This window comes from Canis lupus, chromosome X, assembly GCF_003254725.2.
Source record: "Canis lupus dingo isolate Sandy chromosome X, ASM325472v2, whole genome shotgun sequence".
Classification (NCBI taxonomy): domain Eukaryota; kingdom Metazoa; phylum Chordata; class Mammalia; order Carnivora; family Canidae; genus Canis; species Canis lupus.
The window spans coordinates 17989508-18002866 of NC_064281.1; the positions used below are offsets into that span (position 1 = coordinate 17989508).

Sequence of the window (13359 nt, forward strand, 5' to 3'; positions counted from 1 at the left end):
GAAACGACAGAGTGTGCATACTATACTGTGTGATTCCATTCATATGAAGTTCAAAAACAGGCAAAACTAATCTCTGGCAATGGAGGTCAGACTAGTAGTTATCCTTGGAGGTCCTACTCGTAGGGCACACAGTGGAGCCTTCTAGGTGCTAGAAATATCCCATGTCTTGATCTGGGTGGTGGTAACATGGATATATACACATGAACGAAATTGATGAGCCTTACATTTCAAGTGTGTGCACTTATATCAGTCATACCTTCCATAAAAAGTAAAAAAAATGAGAAAGCCTAAATATTGGTTAATCCTACATTTTATAGGAATCTGTAAATTTACAAGACTATGCAATCATATACATGACTTATAAGAATTGTAAGTCCTACTGTATATAGGAATTTGAGGGTGTAGGGAAGATTAATAAGAGCAAATGCCAGGCATTCAGGAAGGGCTGGTTCTAATCTCAGCTCTGTGAATTTCTTTGGAAATTTACTTCTCCATTTTTGGCTTCAGTTGTCTCTCCTATAAACAGATGAAATGAATGCAACATCCCTGTGAGCAATAGGCTGCTACAGTTTTATCCAGAACCTGTTGATATAGAAGAATTAAATGACATGGGCTGTGACCTATCTTTTTCAGGGTCAATGGTGCAGTTAGCAACTTTGAAGAATTCCAGAAAGCCTTTAACTGTCCATCTAATTCCACGATGAACAGAGGCATGGACTCCTGCCGACTCTGGTAGCCGGACCGCTGGTTTATGCCATCCAGAGAGCCGTATGGTGCCAGTAGAGGCCACACTGAGCCCTCATCACCACTACCTTCAGCCTCTATTCCTCCGAGGACTCCTGTTTTCAGTGCATCTTCCATTATTTGGGTGTTGGTTGGGTTTAAACAATATACTCAAATGGTAGGGCTTAAGAAATGGAATATAAGAAGTGAACCAAGCAAGTATGTTTCTTCACAAAACCAAACCAACAAAAATAAATCCCTAGGCTACTTTTGTTAGAACATTATCTGCTGAATTGTTTCTCTTGTCCATTTTTAGTGTGTAGACAGTGAAGTGGTACAGACCATTTTAAGCCACAGCTTTGCAAGGGCCCTAAGTAGAATGTATCCAGAACAAAACTGAGTCTATTAAATCTGTACCTGTCGGTGATGAAGACGTGTTCCTGGGTACCTGGTAGGCCTTACCGCTCTGCAGAACGCAATGCGAGGTTTTATGGATCGTCATTCCCAGTGTTTATTCACTCTGTGGTAGTTAAGTTAGAAATGTGTTGGAGTTTCGTTTTACAATTTTTTGCCTTTGGTTTTGCAGTCTGTTGGGATGAAAGTGCATCTCACAGCTTGTATCTGATGTAGCTGATTGCCCTGTTCAAGTCAGCATGAACAAAGCTGGCCAAAAGGGCCCTTGAGGAAGGGTTTCTGTTTATCAAGTAGAAAAAAGGAAAAAGGATGTGTCTTTAAGGCCAGAAGGAGTCAAAACTTCTAGTCACGCAATGGTAGGGACCCTAGAAGATGAAATCTCCACCATTTGATCTCTTCTTCCCAAGCCTCAGTGATTCTGTCTGCCAGACACTTTTCTTTAGTTCAATTCTTACTTGTCTCATTACCCTGATATATGTGCATTCTTCTGTTTCTGAAATAAGCGGGCATTGAGAAAGTGAAATTCTAATTCTCCGTTAGGGATGTATGGCTTTCATTCCCCTTTAGCGCCAAGGAACAAATACCATGTTGAGGTGGATGCAAAGTACCCTTGTGTTTTGGCTCAGCTAATGCTACTTCTCTTTGGAAAAAAGCTTTTTGAAAAATTTCTGGATTGAGGATATTTTCAAATCTATTGATTAAATTAAAAATTCCCTGCATAGTCCAAAGAAACATAATTTTCACTGTCCGAGCCTTGTAAAGGGTCTGTAAGGAAGAGCAGGACTAGGGTTTTGATCCTCAGGACTTTATGCTTTCAAGTGACCTCCTCCATCTCTCATTAGTGTGTGTGTAGGATAAAATCGTAATGGCCTGAAAGTGGTTACCTGGCATTTCCAGTTTCTTAAAATAGCTGTCCTCCCTCTGCATTATTCATCACATATGCGGTTTGGGTTAAGTGGGCCGATAGGAAAATCTCAAAAGTGAAAGGACAAATGCAGACTAACCATAGGAGGCTGTTTTGCACCCCTGTGATTTGTTGTCCTTTTTTATTTTATTTTGTTAAAGGTAAGTGTGTGCCATGTCCTTTGTAACCATGGGAACTTTGAAAGGGAGAAAAATGCAGGGGTCCCATCATGAAGACAGCAGTCACACTGCTTTAGAGGAGAGCGATTTTCCCCTGGACTCCGTCCTATCCAAACGAGCAAACTTTTAAAGGGCAGCTACAGTTTTCCTCCTTTTTTTAAACAAAGGCTTAATGCAACCTTCATTCGTGTTTTTAAAAGCAAGTGGAATTAGGGTTGAGCTGCTGGGAGTGTACATGCTTTTTCTCTGAAAGAATCATCCTGATTTGGTTGAGACATACAAGATACTCCTTGTTTTATCCTGGCACTTGGACAGTCAAAACCAGCTGCGCTTTCTTATGCTTATTTGAATGGCATTTTCCTTCTAGATTTCTCTTTCTAAACTCCAAATAAACACATTCCTGCAGGTCAGAGAAAGTGTTTGATACAAGCATCTAATTAGGGCTCTGGAAATGGGAGTCACTCGGTTGTTGGTTGAGGACAGCTGGTTGATGATCAGCTGGGGCCCTGTAGTTTCTGAATGATGTGGCTACCTTGTCCTGATTAACTTTACTTGACCGAAGTCAGTTACCCTGAAAGTTGTAGATAAGATACAATGGCCATTATCGACACAAAATAAGCCCAAATCATTGCTACTAGCTAGAACAATTTTCTGGTGGGGTTGGGATTTCCAAATACATCTCATGTTTAAATTTCAGATGACACTCATGTTCCTTCCACACTGATGGCTAAAGGAAGCAGTCGCTGATTAAGTGGTGGAGGGAAGAAGGTGAAATGCCAGTGGAAGGAGAGGTACAAAAGTAGGGAGAAGCTGGCCTCAATATGCCGCTGGAGAGAAAACAGGATTTGGGCAGCGCTTGCTCAGCACATTCCCTGGAGCAGAGCCATAAAGTCTTACAAAAATAATTATGGTAAATTAAACGGAAATGGGGTATTGGATCACAGACCAGGACTGCCAATAACACACTTCTCTGATTCACATACCAGATGTTCCGCCAGTGAACTCTTGTCTGGGTGTTGGAAGGAGTAGGTTTTTTTGGAAAATTCTCCAGATTAGTCAAGGATTTTAGGTCTATTAAGTGTTATTATTTGAGCTGATCACCATTGCCCCAAGTTTGTTCAGCTTTTCACCAACCACACAGCACTGGCCTCCTATTCCCATTTTTTCCCTTTTATGAGACAGACTTGGACATGACTAATGCAGCCTCGGGATTCGTAAATTATCCTGAAGTTTATTCAGTGCCTTTCCTCAATGGAGCTTAAAGCATAGCACATAAATTTTATCTTCTTTAGCCCTGGAGCATCGCTAGAAAGCAACAAGGAATGATGGCTCACCACACGGGTGATGCTCATGCCAGAGAAGTGGAGAGAGGTTTGAAATTGCTTTGTCAAGTATCCCAGAATCAGGAAAGGCAGCGTCTTTGTTCTTTGGGCTGCTGAGCTCTGCATTAACCTTCATCCCTTAGATCAACCCCATGTCTAAGTACATTTATTCTCTTGGTATTTCTATAATCACTTAGCATTTGATAGGCTTCATCTCTGATATTTTTAACATAATGTCGCAGTTGCATACTAAGTGAGGGAAGAATATGATTGTGTCATGCGGCGACATTGTCATCACCAGTGGCAGTGCCCCCACTGGTTTGAAGAAAGGTGTTCTTGCGTGATGCGTTTTCTATCTAAACGGTCATTATATTTTCTTCTCCTACTTGTGAAACAATGTGAATAACCATTTTAAGGACAATAAAAGGTTGAAGATTTTGTTTCTTCTCTTTTTATTTTTATGTACGTACGTATGTATGTTTCCTCTCTTTTAAAAAAAAATATTAGAATCGATCGTATCTGTTAACATGCTCAGTTGTGTTTTAGACAGTGCTATTTGTCCAAAAAGTACACAACGCACCGCACCCCTGGTTCCTTGGTTTAGGAAAGTGGGATTTGAATGCAGTGACTTTGTAGACACTGAGAGATTTGCGAGGTGGTCATTGTATTTTCTTCCAGAATATGAGTCAGCAGATGTGGTTTATTGCTTATGCAGGAATATTACTCTTGAGGAAAAGGGAGGCTTCTGAAGGAATTATCAGCCACAATAGGGCTGGTCTTATAAAAGTGACAGTGAGCATTACAGTTAGTATCAGGCCAAAGAATCTCTGTGCGCTCTCACCTTTCTTTAACAACCTCGTCCATTTATAGTCAGTCACTCAATCAACACAGCATAACTGAACACCTTTTCGATTATATCATGGAACTAGCTGTATTTAAGCACATTATATGCTGTCCCTGGGCCTCCGTGAGCAGTCTGGTCTTACGTGGGAGACAGATACATAAACTGTTGGAATCACCCTGCTTTGTGGCAAGTGTGGTGGTATCAAGGAGATTGGGTTATGGTTTGGTGCATAGAAAAGGAATTGCTCGACTCTCCTTTGGTGGATGGTGGATGCTGTCTGTGCTCTCTCTCTCTGTCCAAATCCCAGCTAGTCCCCTTTCCTGAGCACCCTAACCTCACCTTCTGTGTGCTTCTCTAAGTGGCCATGGCTCTCTAGGATAGCTGCGCTCATGCTGCTGGAGCCTCTTTGCCCCAGGCACACTTAGAGAACTGCAGCAGCCTGGGATTTTGTATCCCCCAGTGACCTTTGGACAATGAGTGATGCACGACAATGCAAGCCTGTCTGTCTTGCCTGAGTCCAGACAGATCTAGAGGCATACCACAGAATTCATACTATTCTATGGGAGCATCTTGAGGTTAGGCTGGTAGGGTAAGTAGAGTCCCCTATTGATAACCTTAAACATCTTTTCTGGGACAGCCCAGGTGGCTCAGCAGTTCAGTGCCGCCTTCAGCCCAGGGCCTGATCCTGGGGTCTCAGGATCGAGTCCCATGTCAGGCCCCCTGCATGGAGCCTGCTTCTCCCTCTGCCTGTGTCTCTGCCTCTCTCTCTCTCTCTCTCTCTCTGTGTGTGTGTGTGTGATGAATGAATAAATAAAATCTTAAAAAGGAACCACACTGATATGTTCTAAGATCCGGAGAAGTACTGGTTTGTAGCTGGTGTGCCGTAGGGACTATGTACAGGAAGGAGATGGCTACCAGACGGGTTACAGAATTGGTGGGTAATAAGTGACTGAGTGTGGCCTGTTAGCATTCCTCTTAGAGAGTTTGCTCTAGTTTCTGAGCTGATTCTCGAAATAAAAATTCTTACGTAGGGGGCAGTGACAGAAGGAAAGATGTACAGAAATGGCAGTTTATGAGCGAGCTCCGGGGTGCGGACACGAAGGAGGGACTTTGGGGAAATGGAGCCAAGGGGTCTAGAATTTCTCACGCTATGGTCTGTATGATAGATTTTATGAGACACAAGAAGTATGAGTCTGATTCAATTGTTAGGTATATATCTAAGTGGACCTGATCAAAATTTGATGAAGGCGAATATTTCCTGTTAGGTCTGAGGTATTTGCACGTCCCTCAAGTTCAGTGTTTTGTAAATTAAGATCACACTAGCTGTTGAAACATTATCTTAATGGCTTAACCCAATTTAAGTTTATTTCTTGTTTTCATTGCATACAAAATGGGTATTAATGGTCAGTGAGCCTCTCTCTTCCAGTTGGTGATTTAGGGACCCAGGTTCCTTCCACATGTGATTCAGCCATTTTCAACATGATCGAATACAGGCTCATCTGACAAGAAGCTGGTGGAGGGGAAGAGGCCATGGAAGATCCTGAGTGGAAGGTTTGGTCTGGTCCCAGGAATTGTCTATGTCACCTCTGCTCATACTCCATTGGCTAGAGCTCAGTCATGTGGCTAAACCTAACTGCAGGGAAGCTGGGATAGATAGGCCAGCTGTGTGCCTGGAAAGAAGAGGAAATGGGTTTTGCTGTCAGCTGGCAATCCTGGCTGCACCTTCTAAAGTGAAATACGGGACAGTAACTTTGAGGTCATCTGAATTCTGGGAAATTGCTTTTGGGCACAGCACAATGAAAATTTTAAAATGCCATCGGTAGCCTGCAGTTTATTCTGTAGGAGTCTTTTTAATTAACAGCTTAATTGGATAATTTAATCCCCTTTAGAATTGGAGATATGAAAATGAAAATGAGATACTCCCTGTGATCTGACAATACCGTGCTTTAATAAACACACCAAAGTGAGCCCGGAAATGAGCACCACAAAAGCATTACCATAATTTGTGATCAGTGAAAGAAAACCTGATCTATAATCTTAATTATTTCTGAATGGCTTAGATACATGTTTCATTTGAATGTGTATTTTGTTTTGTTAATTGCCTCAATTAGGAAGATAACAGAATATAAGATTGTGTGGCTATGCTATAGATAGACAAATGTTCTAAGCTTTTAAAGTATATCCCATTGAGACAGTAAATAAAATATCCTATGAAATCAAATCTTGTGCTGTTTTCTAGTATTTTTAGAGAATTTAGATGAAAATTGTTTTACTTTTCCATCATGAGATGAGAAGTTATTCTTCATATTCTTATTTTATGCTTTCTCCACTTGAAAGACAAATTGAGGCTCAGAGTCCAAGAAACAAAGACGAGTGCCCAAATATGAGCCACGATCTCAATTCTGGCTTGAGATCCATTTTACAGAGAACGAAGAACTGAGTGATTAAGTTGCAATCCCCAATGTAAAAGCTACCTGAAAGACAGTATCATTTATGCTGGCAGGTGGGCTGAAATGTCTGCAGATGTCCTAAGCAAGAAGAGACATCTAGTTTACCATTTAGAAGTACACCCTGCCAATTTCCAAACTGATTCAGGAGTTAGTGGAATCAGTACCTTGCTTACAGTCACACAATCCTCCTACCCCATTGACATTTGATGAATGAAAAAAATAAGCCCAGAGCTAATTTATTTAAAAATTGACCAGATTTTCAATTGACATTTATAAATGATTTGTGTGTGTGTGTGTGGGGGGGGGGTGGCCTAGTAATCTTTCATGATGAAAACAGACTCCATTTCCTGAGAACCCCCACATCCTAGGTGCTCTACTAGGCTCTTACGTGCTTTACAGCCAATCCTCGCAGCAGTCTTGCACAGAATTGTTGCTGTTTCTACTTCACAGGCGAGGAATACTTATGTGACTCACCACATTAGTAATTAGAGGAGTCAGAAAAAACGTCAGTTTTGTCTGACTTCAGAGCCCATTCTCTGATGCTCTACTGGGCATATGGAACAATGTTCACAAACATGATTTTGCCTTGTGACTTACCAAAGAATTCACGTTATGTTCCAGAGTCATCTGTTAGAAAATAATGTGAAGAAAGGAGTCAGTCAGTTTACAGGTGTTTGTACTTGACGGTAGTTCCATCTTGAGACCTCCAGAAAGCTCTCTACAACCTGCTCTTCATGGATAATGCCAGCCACCATTCAGCGAACATGTACCACGTGCCACGTATGCACTAAATGCTTTATTTATTTTCATTTTCTAATCATTACAACCATTCAGATACCTATTGTCCCCATTTTAGAGGTAAGGGAACCTATAAGTTAATGACTTGCCCATGATCGTATTTAGCTAGCAAGTAGCAGGGCCAGATTTGAATCCAGGTTTATCCAAGTGCTCCCTTAGGCAAACATATAACCTTGATGACCCTAAGTCCTGGATTTCTGGGCTGAGCTATCCCCCCATTTCAGTTGATAGATTTTCCCTAAATTTACCTGTGTTCAGTCCTGTGACTGCCCATGCCCTCTCTGTTCAGTCTTCTAAAACCAGAATGTCCACCGGTCACTTTCTCCAGAGAACAAAGCCTCTGTGACCCTGCCTGTGGGTAGTTGAGAGCATGGGACTTCAGTTACTGACTTCCAAGCAGTCGCCTTGTCTTTAACCCTATCATGCTTACTGACCTTCACTCTTATTTGGAGCTTCCAAGGCTTGAGGCCTGTGGTATTCTACAGGCTGCTTTAACTTGCTTTTAGTAGGGGCATCTATTATTTTTGCCCATGTGGGCTTATACCTTTTTTATATTTTTAGTGTCTTTTTTGTGAGAGGGAGTATAGATCGATATCTGAGTAACTGGAAGTCTACATTTTGCTTTCTAATGGGAAAACATAACAAAAATTTATTTTGAAAGAAATGCTGCTATAGATACAGTTCTATACTGAATTATTGTCTTTACCCAGCAATATCTGTAACTAAAGAGCCTACAGCTTCTTTTTTAAACTGCTAAATATTGGGAGGTTTTGTTTTATGCAGAAACCAGTTCTACTTTTTCACAGTTATTTTAATAAAACAAGCATCATGAACATTTGGTATTTTCCATTTCTCCTGAAGACATATAACTTAGTCTTTGGAGAATTCATTTGAGATGAGAGGAATGTATCTCTGTCCACCTTCCAGAGTTGCCTAGGAATATGTTTAGGAGAATGCTAGAGTGGATTTGTCATGAATGTTCCAGAGGAAATTTTTACTTATCAACAAGGGCCAAGCTCGGTCCTTGGAGATTCACATTTTAACTCTCATTTGCACACACACACACACAGGCATGGTGCAGACTGAGTTTGAGTTAATGCACATAGTTTGTTGGGAAGAAATAAAAGCCTTTTTAAGCATAAATGGTTCTTCAGGAACTGAAAGCTCAGTGCCTCAATTTTATTGTAAGTATTGAATGAAACCATTTTAAAGCATTCAGCATGTTAAACCTACTCTACAAATACTACCAATAATGAAGATGCTCCCCCACCCAGGTCCATCGGTGATATGTACAAAATAATATTTATTGTAGAATGAGAAAGAAAAACCGACTATCATGTAACTTTTGCCTACCACACGTGAAGCACGGTGCTAGCTGTCATATTGCATTTTGATTAATCCAGAGCTTTGGTGACCTTAACCCCAAACTTCACAAACAATACTGTAATAAAAGCATTGTCATTCCTATGTTTTAAAACCCTTCAGTGATCTCTCCATAGCATTTACAATAAAATCCAAACTTAGGCTGACCTAAAGGCACTGCATGACCTGGCTATTTCTCTATTGTCCTGTCTCCATTGCCTTTTTGCCTAGTTACACCGGTCTTCTTTCCTTTCTCAAATTTACTAGGCTTTCTCCTACCTTCTCAGTCTCAGGGCCTTAACTGCTTTGCCTGAAATGGTCTTTGCATGTCTTTCTTATGACTCTAGCGCAGTTAGGGCCTCTCACTTCATCTTCCATCCCCTCAACTAGCTTACACCAGCCTAGACCTTTTTTAAAAAATATTTTATTTATTTATTCATGAGAGGCACAGAGAGAGAAGTAGAAACATAGACAGAGGGAGAAGCAGGCTCCTTGCAGGGAGCCCGATGTGGGACTTGATCTCTGGACCTGGGATCATGCCCCTGAGCCAAAGGCAGATGCTCAACCCTCAGCCACCCAAGAGTCCCACAGTAGCCTAGATCTAAGTGCATTTGCCAGTTTCTTTCCTTCCTTTGTTCCCCTCCCACTCTCCTCTCCCACCCCACCCCATCTGCACTCTTTCTTTCTTTCTTGGCCCTTATTGATAAGTAAAAATTTCCTCTGGACTGTTCATGACAAATCCACTCTAGCATTCTCCTAGACATATTCCTAGGCAACTCTGGAAGGTGGACAGAGATACATTCCTCTAAATTAATTCTCTGAAGATAAATTATACATCTTTAGGAGAAACGTTCGTGATGCTTGTTTTATTAAAATAACTATGGAAAAATAAGATTGGCTTAGGCATAAAATAAAACTTCCCAGTATTCAGGGAGGATCGTCCCTTAGGTGTTGAGGAGCAAGAGGAAAGAGGCTAGTGTGGCTAGAGCAGAGTGAGGTGAGGAAGTATATAGAACAAGATGATGCCAGAATGAAAACAGGCATTCAGATTGTTGATGGTCATGTGGGTCATTGTAAGAACTCTCATTTTCACTCTGTGAGATGGGAAGCCAGTGGAGGCTTTTGAGCAGGAAAGTGACAAGATGTGATTCATGATTTCCAGGGTGATTCTGGCCGTGTTGAGAATGGACTGTGGATGGGCAGGGAAGAATCAGGAAGACCAGTTGGAAGACAGTTGCAGTCATCCAGGTGACAGCATGGTGGCCATGTCCAGGAGGGTCACGGAAGAAGTAGTGACCAAAGGATCAATAACAAAATTTCAGAAAAAGACTCCTTCATAATCTTGCTACCTTAAAATTTCCAATTATTTCTTTTGTATGTGTCCTTTTCCATGTTTCTCCCTGGATCCAGACATAATTACATGGTATAATTTTAGAGCCTAATGATTTCACAGGATTTTTCATTTGATAGTATTGGCATGTATTCATGGTGCTTCATGCTGTTCCATTTTAGTGGCAGCTTAATATTCTTTCATATTTCTATGGCATAATTTATTCAGTCATTTCTTTATTATTAGAAATTTATTATTGATTTCATTTTTAACTATTGTAAATAATGCAGAGATAAATAATATGTAGAGTTTTTTTCCTTTCCTCTTGATTTTTCCTTAGAATTAATACTTAAAAGTGAATTTACTTGTTCAAAGGAGGCCTGTATAAGCTTTTGAAATATGACAAACTGCTTGTTAACAAGGTTACATATATCATTTTACAACAGGACTGGATCAGAAAAGGGTCCTGCCCTATTCTGGTGGATGTGTAAGCCAACAACTACAATATCAAGCATAAGGGTGGGTAATATAAGAAGGCGCCCCATTTAGTAAAATATTATCAGCTCTAGGTGTTATTAATTTCAACTAAACTGATAATTTGCATCTATCAAATATATAAAAGTGTGACTGGTTGTTTAACTTTACTAATTAGCTTTTGGCTTTTTTATTTCTCTTGATGTAGATAACCCACATATCAATGCGCTTTTTCTATTAAGCTCTTAAGATCTTGATTTTTTTCTTTTCAATTACATGAGATTTTTATTGCTTGTTACTTGTAGTTATTAAACAGAACAAATTCTACTTCTGTGCTCTGATTCTTGTCTTCATTCTTTTCCAACTAGTAGTGTTCTTCTGTAGGGTCGTAGAGACATGCAGAATGTTCTGGTTCATACAGTTTGCCTTGCTGGAATAAACTTTATACAAAGGAATATTTTTAAAAAAGTTAACACAAATTTAGGAAGAATACAGTGTTAAATGCATATTAGTTAACTGAATAAATATTTATTGAACTATTTAATCACTTGCTAGATACTATTCTAGGGCTCGGAATACAGTGATGAATAAGAGTTCTAGCTCCCAATTATTTAACAATTAAAAAAATTACTTTACAATTCGCAAGGAAAAGTAGATATGTAAATAACAATTTCAACAGTGTAATAGATCATAGAATAGAGGTGAACACATGGTTCTTTGGGAATGGGACTGGATAAAACTATTTATAGAGCTAAGCGATGAAATAATTACAATGCCCTCAGCTGTGAAATCAAAATAATAATAAGAAATGAATAAGGCAGGCAACTCAATAGGAAATTGGGCAGATGATTAACTTGTTCATGAAAGAGGGTATCCAGATTGCCAACAAATACATGAAAAGGTGCTTAACTTCTCTGGTCATTAAGGAAATGCAAACTAAAACCACAATGAGATTCATTTATGTTCCCCTCTCTGTAGGATGGCTAAAATAAAGGATTTAGACAAACGGAATTCTCATATACTGCTGGTGAGTTTATAAATTGACACAGCCACTTCGGGAAACTATTAGGTGGTACCTTCCAAGGCTAAAGAGACGTACATCCTGTGACCCAGCAACTCTACCTCTAGGTATTAAGCTGTCATCTTAGTAGGTGGAAAATGGTCGAATATTCGCAATTTCATAGTGCTCAACCTAATGTATATCCAGTAGAAAGGCACGTGTATGTCCACCAAAAGGCATGTAGAAGAATGTTCACAGACATACTCTTTGTAATGACCCAAAACTGGAAGCTATCCAGATGTCCATCAACAGTATAGCCAGTAAGTAGCCGAATATTAGTCTACAATAGCAAGAATGAACAGACAACTACGTACAAAGGAGTGCTCATCAGAAACATAATATTGAACAAAAGAAGCTACACACAAAGCATACTTTATGATTCCATTTATACGAAACATAGTAAAAATATGTAAAACTAGCCTGTGCTATTAGAAGTCAAAAGAATGGTTGCTCTTTGAGGGTTAGTGACTGGAAGTTCCCAGGAAGTGGGCTTTTGAGGTATTGGTAATCTTAGGTTTCTTGATCTGGATGCTATTTATGTTAATGATCTGTGTACTTTTATGTATGTATATTTTATTATAAAATTTAAAATAACAGTGAAGGGACACCTGGGTGGCTCAGTCAGTTAAATGTCCATCTTCAGCTTTGGCCATGATCCCCGGAACCTGGGATAAAGCCCCACTTTGGGCTCCCTGTTCAGCAAGGAGCCTGCTTTTCCTTCTCGCTCTGCTGCTCCCCCCTACCCATGCTTGTGCTTTCTCTCTCATGCCCTCTGTCTCTCAAATAAAAAAATAAAATCTTTAAAAAATAATAGTAAAATAAATACAGGATAGTCCACATAAGTTCATAGTTTTTTGCCCACAACAAATGCTTTGATATTTTTTGAGGGAAATATATCAAACTCCTTCAAAAAATATTTTCTCGGGGATCCCTGGGTGGCTCAGCAGTTTAGCGCCTGCCTTTGGCCCAGGGCGTGATCCTGGAGACCCGGGATCGAATCCCACGTTGGGCTCCCGGTGCATGGAGCCTGCTTCTCCCTCTGCCTATGTCTCTGCCTCTCTCTCTCTCTCTCTCTCTCTCTCTATCATAAATAAATAAAAATTTTTTAAAAAAATATTTTCTCTGTCCATTTTTTGAGCTCTTCAGTGGTACTCTTGGGTAAATCTGCATTTGTTACAGGAACACAGGCAAGACACTAGACCAGCTATGGGATCTCTCTGGGAATCCCTTCTTGGGAGAGATATAGCTGGACTTGATTTTTTTGTAGCATCCACTGGAGACAGTAAGCAAAGAGCAGAGAGTTCCAGGCAGAAAGGCCAGACTGTTGGAAAGCATGGTGGGGAGAAATAAACCCATTGGGAGGGGCTAGAAGTGGCTTGCTAGAGCTAGAGCTTGAAAAGTAGCCAAGGAGGGGTTAGTGATAAACAAAATAGCTTGGCAGAGGCCAGATCAAGAAGGGCCTTGGAGGGTTACGCTGCTGAGTTTGGACTTGATCCGGG

At 40.4% G+C, this 13359-nt stretch overlaps 1 protein-coding gene across 5 annotated transcripts in view; it reads left to right on the forward strand.

The window, feature by feature from the left end:
* PHEX (phosphate regulating endopeptidase X-linked) overlaps positions 1–3980 on the forward strand; it is a 209739-nt gene extending 205759 nt beyond the window's left edge. For all 5 annotated transcript variants that reach the window (XM_035711932.2, XM_049107511.1, XM_035711933.2 and 2 more), the window contains one exon: positions 634–3980. In XM_035711932.2, coding sequence (XP_035567825.1) covers positions 634–736 — 103 coding nt within the window. In that variant the 3' untranslated portion in view covers positions 737–3980. The remainder of the gene's footprint in view (positions 1–633) is intronic.
* The last annotated feature ends 9379 nt before the right edge of the window (positions 3981–13359 follow it).